This window comes from the organism of the source record quoted next, unplaced genomic scaffold (assembly GCF_019419815.1).
Source record: "Pyrus x bretschneideri cultivar Hongxiangsu unplaced genomic scaffold, Pyrus_bretschneideri_v1 Contig8, whole genome shotgun sequence".
In the NCBI taxonomy this organism is placed as follows: Eukaryota; Viridiplantae; Streptophyta; class Magnoliopsida; order Rosales; family Rosaceae; genus Pyrus; species Pyrus x bretschneideri.
Window position 1 is genome coordinate 3787221 of NW_025999820.1, and position 13594 is coordinate 3800814.

Consider the following 13594-nt stretch of genomic DNA (forward strand, 5'->3'; position numbering starts at 1 on the left):
ATGTGTAAATCCCAACGATCACATGTCACTCTGTTTGTATTGTCCACGTACTAAGCTTGAAACGCCACATGCAATGGGACGTGTTGAGAGCAAATCTCACATCTGGGAAAGCAAGGATGTTACATGTGTTTATAATATATTAAATTACTCTCATGTTACCTATTAGTTTTACAGTAGAACTCTAATTCTTTCAAGTATAAGTTTTAGAAGAGAACATTTATGTATATTCACTCAGATTTAGAATTGATTCAAATTCCCTTCCCATTTACCTAGAGTAGATGCGGTTCACTACATTATATAACCTTCTCATCTTCTTACAAGCAAGAGAAATGACAATTGTAAAAACAAACACGCAATGCAGTTGCCTTTGCTAACCTCAAGGAATTGAGACAAACTGCGATCGATTGTCTGTCCAATCAAAACGTCTACAGCTGGAGAAGGGGGTTCATTTTGACTAGGGCACAGCAATTCAGAATCAAAAAATTCCAGATCACTTGATGAATGATAAATATATTATTACTGCACTCTGCCAGTGACAGCTATTACTGTCTTCCTTTCTTTTCACTATTGTTTTATTGTCTTCCTTTCTTTTCAATAACAATAATTGTTTATGCAATAAGTTATATGCGCTCACAGGTGAATCAAAAGTGTGACCCGAAAGACATGCATGCATACATGAGGTATGGCTGTGCCTGTAAATACTAATGTTTCCTTTTGTCCTTTGTTCGGTCATCAGCTGACAGGTATAACATACAAACAAAACGAAGGAGACAGATTGTCTGCCCTTCTATTTAAGTGTCTTTTTTATTTTTTTTTATTTGTACGATTATAATTAAATCACGTTAATATTTTATATTTTTATTGTATTTTATCTTATTATCTTTATAACAAAATTAATATAAAATGTTGATATGATTTAACCATGACTGCACAAAATAAAAAAAAATGAGAAGGGCATCCAAAGAGGTAGACAATCTGCCTTCCAAAACGAAACCTACTTCTGAAACGGCAAGCATGGAACATCAAACATTGAGTTGAGATATATCTGTATCGGGAAAAGAACAAATATTAAACCTTGCATGCATGCACACCATCACCATCAACAATACTCATGCATCATCATCAGTTCCCATGCATGGATAATGGATACCAGACACCCTCATCGTCATATGATCACTGTCATGCATGGAGATAGTGGGGATGAACGACATGGGGTAGGTGCAAACAAATTTAGTCATAGCTTAGCTTTCATTTTAATAAATGTTAAGTCTCGATCTACTCATTAATCTAGGGTTTTATCATTGTTTCACCGAAACATGCATAAGTTACCCTAAATAAACAAGTAAGTTACATATTTTAAGTAGCTTTTACACCAAATGATGGGATTTTTAACACATTACTGGTGAAACTTCATGTGGATTTACCTAAATATCCAACCAATCCTTGACCTTTTGGACAGTATAGTAATGCCAACAAAACAACTACCTAACCTTTTATTTAATGGAAAATTGCATTGCTCCAAGAATTGTGTTACTATCTCATGTACATAATTATAAGATACGAAGTATTTTTGAACAGAAATTTGACGGCATTGCGTTGTAGTTCCAACTTGGCAGTCTTCATACTTTGACCTAATTCAAATAGAAAATGAAAACAATTTTGTTCTTCTTCTTGTAAATTGGTTTGGTGTATAGCTTGATGCCTTGATCCTTAATAATGTCATGCATCGAGTATCATCTGAAAACGAAAAAATAACTACTCACTAAATTAAAAATTAAAAATAGAGATATTGTAAAAAATAGTGTGACAATGAGTTTTAATGGTGTATGGTCCCCTCTATAACAGTTCCCGATATCGGATTATATGCCAAATGTTTCATAAGCTTAGTTAATCTTAAGTCCTATGTCTTAACCTTGTCTCCAATTATTAGGTTTTGCTCCATCCCCATTCCCCACCCTCAGTCAAGGTGGGTATTATACACTCCATTTGAGGTTTACTGTAGTCATTTTACTTTAATTATTTTGTTGTAAGGTTGGGAAACAGTGACTCTGAAAGAAGGAAGAAATATATCCTTTGGAAAACATTAAATTGGGACAAATCCCTTGAGCTGGTGGATTTGTGGGAGGGGTTGGAGGACCCCAAAACCCTAGAAACAGAAGGGAGACTAGGGGAGGACCCCAAGGCTTCTATTTTTCTAATGTTAGTTTGCTGGGAAATTCTTGAAAAAGGCATCAAGGACCCATCAAACTAAGGAGACTAGGGACACCATGCATGCCCCTCAATCTAAATTTGCGTTAGATATATGATGATGTCCTTTCACTTTCTATTACTTGCTGGGGAATGGGTGGATCTTTGTCTTTTCAGGGTCAATGATCATGTCCCTCTATTTATTTTTTCCCTTTCTTTTTCAAATTTGACCAAAATGTCTTTAATAGGAAAGGATGAATTATCTGATACCTTAAATTTTAAAATCATTAAAATTTGGTTAAAAATACAAAATCAAGATCTAATTGTTAAATTAACTTCCGGAGCACCATGGATTTTTGTTGGTTGGAGGAATGTATACACTTTCTCCTTCCTTTAGTTGTTGAACTGATTATTCTCCACAATATATATATATATATATATATATATATATATTTTTTTTTTTTTATTTATATTCTGAATATTTTTTTCCTGTTAGATTTTAGTCATTGTTATATCCTTAACAAAGAATCTAAAGACCAAAAATTCTGAAATATACAATGTCCTGAAGCATATTAGAAAATCATAAACTGCAATATGCCAGAAAGTTACTACAAAAGATCATTTATAATGTACATATGATGTTGATGATAACATAGGTGAAGAATTGCAGATAATGAAACAATGTTGCAGAGAAAGTAATCAACAAAGAAGAAAGAAGAACAACTCTTGAGAGAGAGAGAAGAAGAGAGAAAGCTTAAAGTGTGACAACCCGTCCCTAATTTTACAATTTTAGTAGTGTTAAAAGCGTGAATTGATGAAAATGCCCTAGAAGCGAGATTTTTTACTTTCGTTGACCGTCCTTTCGCGACGTGTATAAGCTACTATTTTAGCATATTCTCGAAGTACTCGATAATACGAACGCATAGGCGCAAACAGGATCGAATTTTGAGCTAAAACTAAGATTTTACGGAACTACGAAACTTAAGGGTGTTTTATGAAATTTGAATTTTGGGTATTTTATTGTTTTAATATTTTCTTTAAACTTTCTATCCAGTGGGACCCACCCACGTGGAACTTCCCACTCCTTCTCCAATCCTATGCCCTCTTCTTCCCACTCCTCGGACAAATTTCTTTCACCTCACTATCCCAATGGATGACTGCCACCTCACCACTCAACTCTATCTCCTCACTTATCTCTCTCAACTCTCTCTTTCTTCTTCCTCGGCAAGCACCGAGAGGGTACAACCGCTTGAACCATCACCACTCAGTGGCAAAGCCAGGATTTCTCGAGAGGAGGGGCGAACTTAAAAGAGTGCAAGGTTAAAGAAAAACGGCAACAACTAAATCTTTTTATATAGTAATGTCTTCCATAATTAATCAATACAAACAAATTACAATTGTTGCCGGCGAGGTTTCATGTCATGAAAACGTCGCATAATAGGCTCATTATCAATACAAGCAAACACATCTCTCTCAATGTAAACAATCATGCTATTACTTAACCATTGATCTCCCATTTTGTTACGCAATGGTGTTTTCATAATCTTCATAGCAGAAAAAGCTCTCTCCACCGAAGCGGTTGCAACGGTAACACCAAAGCTAATGTAAGAAGCTTATACACTACATGTGTAGCTTTCACACCTCTTAGTCTTCACTAACGCTTTTGCAAGATCACTAATTCCTCTCAATGATGAAAACTCTGCATCTTCATATTATGAATGTAATTGTCAAGTTTAATTGGAAGATTCATGAGGTCCATATGATCAAAATCTTAAGGATAAAGTTGGGCTAAACGAACAATTTTTGCTTTGTCAAAAGATGCAAAATTATTCACCGGACCCAAACATGCCATACAAAGAAGCAACTTGGTGTTTACCTCATTGAAGCGCTCATTCAATTCCTTTAGTTGCATGTCAAGGACTTGAAAATAGAGGTCCACACAATAGTAATGGAAGTTTGTGATTTTTGAAGCTTTACACCTTGATTTTCCAAGTTCGAAATGCAAATCCTCCATGTTAGGAATGATAATATCATGCTCCTCACAAAACTTTTCTACATCATGAAACAAGTCCCCAAAGTCATCATATCTCAAAGATTGTAGTCTTTGCTTGCATACTCCATTAACGTCATCACATTCACAATATCTTGATCTTTCTTTTGCAATGCTTGTGATAACTCATTTGTAATTCCCAATATAAGTGTCATCAAGAAAAGGTGAAATGTAAAATCAAAAGTTTGTATGTCTTTGAATAACCTAGTTGCTTTACCGAGATTATCTTGGTTGCAATGACTTTTTATCCACTCAACCACCTCCACCACGGCTTCAAACATAACAATAACACTAATTATAGTACATAATGCAAGTTCCACCGTGTATGACATGGACGCATGAGACTGCCTTCTTGATTTAACCCTTTACCGGTTTCAAGATTACCAAGATCAAGAGCTTTCTGAATTTGTTCTTGTTGTTTCTCTCTAAATGCATCACGACGCTTATACGATAATCCAATAAGATTCACCAAACTACTAGCATTGATGAAGAAATTGGCAACATCTTCATTTTCCTTTGCCACAAATACAAGAGCTAGTTGGAGTTGGTGTGCAAAACAATGAATATAAAATGCTTGAAGGTATTTGTTCAAAATCTTTGTTTTAAGACTATCTAACTCACCTCTCATATTACTAGCTCCATCATAGCCTTGTTCTTGTAACTTGGACATACTCAAATTTGTTGTAGCTAACAATCTCTCAATGGCCTCTTCAAGCGAGCTACTAGTTGTAGAGGAAACATGTTGAACACCCAAAAACTTTTCAATTGCTTCTCCTTTTTTTGTTCACATAACGCAATACCATTACCATTTGCCCTTTAGTTGAAGAATCACGTGCTCCATCAACTAAAAGAGAAAAAAAGCACCTTCCATATCTTTAAAGATTGCATCTATAGTATCAATGGCACAAGCACGAACAAGATCTTTTTGAATATCGGAAGAAGTATACTTAAGATTCTTGGGAGCATTCTCAAATACAACCTTCCTAACTTGTTCATTATGCTTGGAAAGAAATTGCATAAGCTCCAAATAATTACTCCTATTGCTTGACTTCAATTATTCATCGTGGCCACGAAAAGGCAAACCTTGTCCAAACAACCATCTTGTGCACTCAAGTGAGGCACTTAATAAAGTATGATAATTATTGTGAGCTTCATTGGTTTGCTTAATCACAAATGTTTCAATATGTTGTTTTTGTGTCATCAAATCTCTAGCTTATGGTACAGCTTTATTATGAAGACTTCCAACACCCTCCTCATGGACTCGAAGATTTTTGGGTCATTTCTTCCAATTTGTAAACCCTTTCTCAGTGAAGACATCACTTCCAGTGCTACCCATTTGATTAAAATCACATTTGAAAAGATAGCAATAACGACAAAATGCAGCATCTTTTGATGTACTATACTCCAACCACTTAAACTTATCAAACCAACCAATGATAAAACATCGTTTGTCGCTAACTTTTCTTGGCATAATGTGGTCTTTAGGTTGACAAGGATCATTTTGGAGATAGTATCTACGAATTGCTTCACGATAATTAGGTGAATAATCAAGCATTCGACGTCTATGTGCAGGGTCTGCAAGAAGATTAGCCAATATCTCATCCAACTCAGTGGCCTCACTTTGTTGTGACCTACTCGAATATTCAAAGGATGACTTCTTGGAATATTTGAAGGAGGAGGAGGAGGACTACTCGGAATATTTGAAGGAGAATGACTACCCGAAATGTTTGAAGGAGGATTTAAGCATTGTTTCTTATATTATCGTTCCACTACGTAACTGTAAAATGGAAAGAAAAAAACATTCTTAGACTTTTAATCCTAGAGTAGACTATACTATAGTATGCTTACTAACTAATCCAACCAACAATTCAATTGATCAATACCAATAAGCATATAAATTATTCGATAAATAAAAATTCAATTCAACTAATCATATGAATAATTGTATACATAATACATTATGTAACATTCAATTAATTAATCAATAATCAAGAATTCAATTTTTTATTTTAACCCTAAAAAATAATTTCATAATTTCATATCAATAATCATAGAATCATATCAATAACCAATAACCAATAATCATATTAGTGCATTGAGTGCATTAACATATGATTTTATACCAATTAAACAAAATTCGTTTTAAATAATTAATTAGGGTTAGAGATTATAAATTTAGGAATTAAAAAATTTACCTAAAGAGTGACTTTGAAGGTTAGAAGCCGGTGGCAGGAGTGGAGAATGGCTGCCTAAGGGCCAAACGGTGGGTGGGTGGACCAGGTGGTGACTGGGATTTCTGTTCCGTTTTCCGCTTCAAATTGGGGAGCAAGGTTGCACCTTTTGCTGTTCTGATTGGGGGTTGAAAACAGAATAGGGGACACGCGGTCCCCCAAAAAATATATATATATATATATATATTTTCCAACTAATCTAAACAGCACCGTTTCTGGTTTTTTTTAATTTTTTTTACCAGGACCAAAATGACGTCGTTTTGGCCTGGTTGTTTTAGAAAAAAAAATGAAAGCTTTGCTGCGAGCAAAGCAAATCCAAACAGATCAGGACGAAGAGCAGTAGCAGAACCAGTGGATTTTCAAGCGAGGGGAGGGGCAAAACCAACGCTCCAGTCTTGTTTTTCCGACGAGGGGAGTAGTGGCCACCACTCCTCGCTCTCACGTGGCTTCGCCACTGTCACCACTCGTCGTCTTCGGCGAGCCAAACCTTCAAGCTGCCATCGAATCTTGCCACATCGATGAAGGTTATCAACATTCCAACACAAAACTAGAACCAAGGTTAAAACTCGAACTTTAGAACTTGACCACCATATTTTCTGATGAGGACCTCTCAGATTTTTGTGTGGGTGAGTCTTGAAAATAACCCAAAACTTAGTGGATCGTGTTTTGGTTTGTATTTTTAGCTTTTTCTAAGGTCTTTAGTAGGAGTTTTGGTGCATAAACGACACGGGGGAAAACTCCGTAGTTTTCCGGCGAGAGTCCAGCACTGTGTAGGCCATTTCCGAACATTTCCGGTCATGACTCAACACCAGATTGGTATATTTTGATTCCCTAACACCTGAGCTTTACTTTGGCTTTTGAATTTTTTATTTTGTTTGAGAAATGAACATAATGTAGCCCTTTGAAATTTCCTGGCCAAATTTTTCCTCAGAATCCGACGACCTGCCGGAAAAGAAGAGAAAAAAAAAACAGCAAAATTGGGGGCCTTAGGCCCAAAGCTCGGCCCAAACCCTTAGTCTAGCTAGGTTCCAATTGGGCTAGAATATTCCTTCTATTGTCGTTTTCAAAATTTCTCGGGAACCATCTTAGGCTAATTTCGACGTTCCAAGTCCATTTTTGACACCCATTTAGTGAAATTCCAAAGTTTTAACATAGTTGACTACCGGGGCGTCTCAGTTGACTTTTAGGGTTAACCGTTGACTTTTTGTAAAATTTGCCGAGGACCCTCCTTAGCATATTTCGACGCCCTGATTTCAAATCCGCCGTCCATTTTCCAAAATTCAACTATTTTAAGATAGTTCCTTTATTAGCCATACTTGTACAAAACGCATGATTACATTAGTACGTTGTAATTACCTAAATGGTTTTGTTTCTAGGTGAAACGCTTCGCAAGGACTCTTGATGCTACGAGGCGGGTTCGACTCGACAACATGATCTTTGAGTGGGTCTTTTCTTTGATATATATATAGGTCAGTTTCCATATATACAATTATTAATAAATTCTCTATGTGATTGCCATAATTAAATTAATGTTTGTAAGAAATGCCTTATTGTTGGAAAATGATGAAACAATCCTACGGGATGCACAGGTAAGCTTACTATAAGGGGATGCCTTAATTATATTTATGGTCATGAATAGTATAATATTGGCTAGAATTGTTGAATGGTTGTGGCATGATTATAGTTATGTTATTTGCTTATCATACATTGTTGCACTTGATGTTAGTGCTTGCCCAGGGCCAGAGCCAGTCTTTCACGTGTATGTTCACATCTACACCACAAGCTCGCCTTGGATCCAAATAGGTGATTGTCCTGTCGTACAAGTTGCAATAGGCAACTCCGACTCGTATGTGACCGGGAATAACGCTATTCTTCACGTGATTGTAGCACTAAAGCGTATATTATGATTACACCCAGTCTTATCGTACAGGTTGCGTTAGACAACTCTGACTCGTGTGTCAATATAGATTGATAAGCACCCGATATGATATGTTTGCTTAGGCAAGATTATGTGTTATGGCTTGTTATATGTTCATTAACGCAATATTGCGACGTATGGAAATCTTGTGATTTTGCAGGCTACGGTAGGTATTTTCATACTATACATAGTATGCATATTTTGGAAACTATACTTGTTTTACGGCGAGAGGTTATAACATTTTCAAAAGGTTTTTATAAAACTTTACTTTTAGGCCCACTCACCCTTGTTTTTTGCCTCTCCAGGTTTTAGTAGCTGAGCTTTCTTATCAATAAGGATTCTTAGCAAATCTTGGTGCAGACGATTACCTTCAATGATATAATTCTCACCACATCTTACTGTACTCTACTGTTCTTATGCTCACGTGTGAAATGGGTTCATTCCCATTCACAAGCGCACTTTTATATTTAGGCACTTTTAGGTTTAAATTTATTCACATATTCCACCGTTTTACACTTTATGACTTTGTCACCTTCCAGGTGTTGGTTAGCACAGCTCGATTCAGAGTCCAAGTGGACATTTTAGGTTAGGGTGTGTTATAGAGAGAGAGAGAGAGAATGTGAATTGTATTTCTATATTACTTAATCGAAATGATCAGTTATTACATTGTTTATATAGCCACACATGGCTTACACTCTAAGATGTTTATTTTAACAGAACTAACTACCTAACAACCTTTTGATAATAGAGTTAACAAACTAACAGCTACTAATAGCTTTCTTAATAGTCACTTAATAGCTTACATCTTCTTACATAATTCATCATCCCCCCTCAATCACAACTGGATTTCCCAGCTTGAGATTAAAACAATGCTTGACAAAAGTAGGACTGTGAAGACCTTTGGTGAGCACATCAGTTGTTTGTTCATCAGTTGGAACATATGTGACTTCCAAATCTCCTTATTGAACCCTTTCTCGAATGAAATTGTAATATGTATCCAGATGTTTAATTCTTAAATGAAACACCGGATTTTCACTTAATGCAATGCCTGACATGTTGTCACAAAATATCACAGGTGGATTAGGTAGAAAAACCTCAAAGTCTTTCAAAATAATCCTCACCCAAGCAATAGTAAAAGCTGTATGTGCAAGAGCTTTATATTCAGTCTCAGTAAAGCTTCCGGAAACTGAGTTTTGCTTCTTAGATTGCCAACAAATAGGGTTCAAGGAACACAACATATCCAGTCACTGACCTCCTTGTAGTAAGATCAACAACCTAATCCCAATCAAAAAACGCACTGAGACATGGTTCTGCAATGGCTGAATAGTCAACACTAGTTTGAATTGTACCCTGAAAATACCTTATAATATGTTTTACTGCCCCAAGGTGTATATCAATTGGACTTGTCATATATTGGCATACAAAGTTTACTGCAAAAGAAATATCTGGCCTAGTAAAGGTCAAATATTGCAATGATCAAACTAATCTCCTATAAAGATTGGGATCTGCAAGTAGTGTTCCTTTTTTATCAATAATGAACTGTGAGCTTTGAAAGGAGTTGGAGCAAGCTTGCATGAATCTATTCCTGCTTTGTGAATGAGATCTTTGATATATTTAGCCTGATTCACAAACATGTCTCCATTGTCATGATATTGAACCTACAATCCTAGAAAATATGGCAACTTTCCTAGATCCTTCAAGTAACAAACTTCAGACAATTCCTTGATCATTAATTGAATTGTTGCAAGATTAGATCCAATCAAGATTATGTCATCAACATAGAGTAAAAGAATGACAATATCTGAGTGATCACTCATTCTTTGTAAACAGACTTGTATCAGACAATGAGGCAGTGAATCCCATAGCAAGGAAATAACTTATGAATTTTGAATTCTAGGCCCTTGGTGCCTGCTTTAGACCATATAAAGATTTTATAAGTTTGCATACATATGTTGGATGTTGTGGATCAACAAATCCCTGAGGTTGTTTCATAAAAATCTCATCCTGCAAATCTCCATGTAGAAATGCATTTTTAATGTCCAATTGTTTCAATTCCTAGTGATTCATTGCAGCCAATGCTAAAATAATTCTCATAGTTGTATGTCTAACAACAGGGCTAAATGTTTTAGAATAATCTACTCCATGCTTACGAGAAAAACTTTAAGCAACCAACCTAGCTTTGTATCTAGACACACTGCCATTTGGATTCTTTTTCACTTTGTACACCCATTTGCTTCCCACAATTGACCTATTTGACGGTGATGGAACAAGACTCCATGTTCCCTGAGCTTGAAGAGAATCATACTCCTCTTACATGGCTTGTTGGCATTGAGGTATACTAGAAGCTTTTCTAAATGAAGAAGGTTTTGTGCAGTCACTTATTTCAGTAACAAATGAGAAGCCATTAGAGAATGGCTCATCTTCAGTAATTTGTAAAGATTGTAACTCAGGGAATGTAGCCAAATAAGTTGCATAATTTTTCTTTATAATAGTTCCACTCTTTAATCTTGTTAGCATTTGATGCTGAGAATTTGAATTTTTTTTTTTGAGAAGAAACTATAACAGTTTATTAGAAAAGAAAAGAGTAATACACAGAAGTGGATAAGAAATCCACCAAGAACAGAACAAGAAAAACTCTCCAGAGGATCAGATTACAAGTAGGACAACCTCAACCAAAATCATTTTACAACTGCTAACATATCCCACAGTATGTGAGAAAGAGAGTAATTCTTAAATTCATTTGAAACTGAAGCCCAGAATGCTGCCCAATATTTTACTCTTCCCCATAGATCTGCTACCCCCACACCAGTATAATCCTCAAAAATTCTTTTGTTACGCTCCAACCAAACGTTCCAAAAAACTGCCGACACCAGACAACCCCACAAAGCTTTAGCTTTCCTCCCAATTCCTAGAGCCTCAAAATTAGTACTTAGAAGCTCGGATCAACCTTTTGGGATGACCCAACTTACTCTAACCTCCTGAAACAATTTCCACCACAGTTGAATCGTGTAAGAACAATGAAGAAAAATGTGGTTAACACTTTCCTCCTTTGCTTTACACAAACTGCACCAATGGGGAGAGATGCAAATAAAAGGACTTCTCCTTTGAATTTGATCACAAGTGTTGAGCCTCCCAATAGCCACTAGCCACACAAGAACTTTGACCTTCGGCGAAACTTTTGATTTCCAAATCTGAGAAGAGGGTGGAAAGTGTTGCACAATCCCATTGTTGCTCAAGAAAGAGCGATAGGATTTGCAAGTGAACAATCCTGATAATTCCAGTTTCCACCTTCTGTCATCCGCTCTTGATTGAGACAATCGAGCATTTTCCACTTTCTGTAGTAATCTAGCCGCCTCTTCTATCTCCACCTCGTTCAAATTTCTCCTAAAATCAAAATTCCAGCTCAAAGAATTGATAGAAAGATCCACAAAACTTGCGATGTTCTGGTTGTGCCTTCTCGATAGCAAGAATAATCTAGGAAATTGTTCTTTCAATGGTCCCCCTTCCAACCAACCATCCTCCCAACACCTCACCCTCTCCCCATTGCCCACCTCAAACTTGCAACATTGTAGAAATGATTGGAGACCACACGAAATATCTTTCCAGGGGCTTCAACTTGAACCCCGCAATGGAGGATTTGCATTCCACCCATTATCCTGCAGCCCATACTTGCTTCTTATCACCTTGTGCCAGAGAGAATTTGGGTCCTTTGGGAATCTCCACAACCACTTTGCCAATAACGCTTCATTCTGATTCCTCAAATTCCCTACTCCTAAACCCCCTTCCTCCTTACTTTTAATAACTATCTCCCATTTCACCAGGTGGTTTTTCTTTCCTTCCTCCACCCCCTCCCAAAGAAATCCTTTCATTAGTTTTTCTAGGCGTCCAATCACCCCGCTAGGAATTTTGAACAAGGACATGTAGTAGATTGGCAAACTTCCCAAAACAGATTGAATCAAAGTTAATCTGCCTCCTCTGGATAAGAATGCCTTCTTCCAATTTTGAAGTCTTTTCTCCGTTATTTCTACCACTGGATCCCAAAAACTAAGTGCTCTTGGCCTACCCCCAAGAGGGAGACCCAAATACTTTATTGGCCAACTACCCACCTCACAACCCCAAGAATCTGCCAACCTTTTTAATTTCTCACAATCTGAGTTTATTCCAGCCAAAGAACACTTTGCTTTGTTGATTTTCAACCCTGAAACAGTACAAAATAAATTGAGCACCTCTAATAAATTGTTCCAAACTTCCTCATCATCCGCCAAGAAGATATAGTATCATCAGCAAATTGAAGGTGAGAGATCTCCACCCTTTCTTGCCCAATGCCTAAACCTTTGATCAGCTGATTTTCTTGAGCCTTCTCCATTAATCTACTCAAGACGTCCACTACTAAGGTAAAAAGAAAAGGTGACAGTGGGTCGCCTTGTCTCAAACCTCTTGAAGCATGAAATTTTCCCCTAGGCCTCCCATTGATCAAAACGGAGAAATTTGCAGAATTTAGACATCCCTGCACCCATTTTCTCCATCTAAAGCCAAAGCCTTTTCTTTGTAAAACTTCGTCTAAAAATCTCCACTCGACATGATCATAAGCCTTTTCAAAATCGATTTTAAACACCAATCCCTCCTCTTTCTTCTGCCTCACCTCTTCTACCACCTCATTTGCAATAAGGACAGCATCCAAAATTTGACGGCCTTTAACAAAAGCTCCTTGATGCGGAGAGATTGTGCTGCCCATTACCTCCCTTAATCTTGAAGCTAGGGTTTTCGCCACAATTTTGTATAAACCAGTAACTAGGCTTATAGGCCTGTAGTCCGTCACTTTCAAAGAATCTGACTTTTTCGGAATTAAACAAATAAATGTTTCATTTGTCACCGCATTTATTATTCCGGTCTCAAAGAACTCCTCCATGACCTTCAAAATATCCACTTTCAAGAATTCCCAACAGTGTTGAAACATTTGCAAGGAATAACCATCTGGTCCTGGCGATTTATCCCTTCCACAATCAAAGACTGCTCTTTGTACTTCCGATTCCTCAAAAGGCCTCTCAAGCCAAGCTGCCTCAGATTCACTTATTGAGGCCCAATTGATGCCTTCCAAGCCCCAACATACCTCTTCGTTACTACTAAACAAGGACTTGAAGAAGTTAACGATATGTTTTTCTATCTCTTCTGCATCCTCTACCACTCCCCTATCTTCCACTTCCAACC

General features: G+C 36.9%; 1 protein-coding gene across 1 annotated transcript; it reads right to left on the bottom strand.

Moving 5' to 3' along the window:
• Nucleotides 1-4275: 4275 nt before the first annotated feature.
• Nucleotides 4276-5255, bottom strand: LOC125473147. The gene is made up of 4 exons (XM_048575556.1): nucleotides 5102-5255; nucleotides 4859-5011; nucleotides 4607-4771; nucleotides 4276-4508 (listed from the first exon to the last, which is right to left on the bottom strand). The coding sequence occupies exons 1-4, from the start codon at nucleotides 5253-5255 to the stop codon at nucleotides 4276-4278; spliced, it is 705 nt and encodes a 234-aa protein (XP_048431513.1).
• Nucleotides 5256-13594: the final 8339 nt, after the last annotated feature.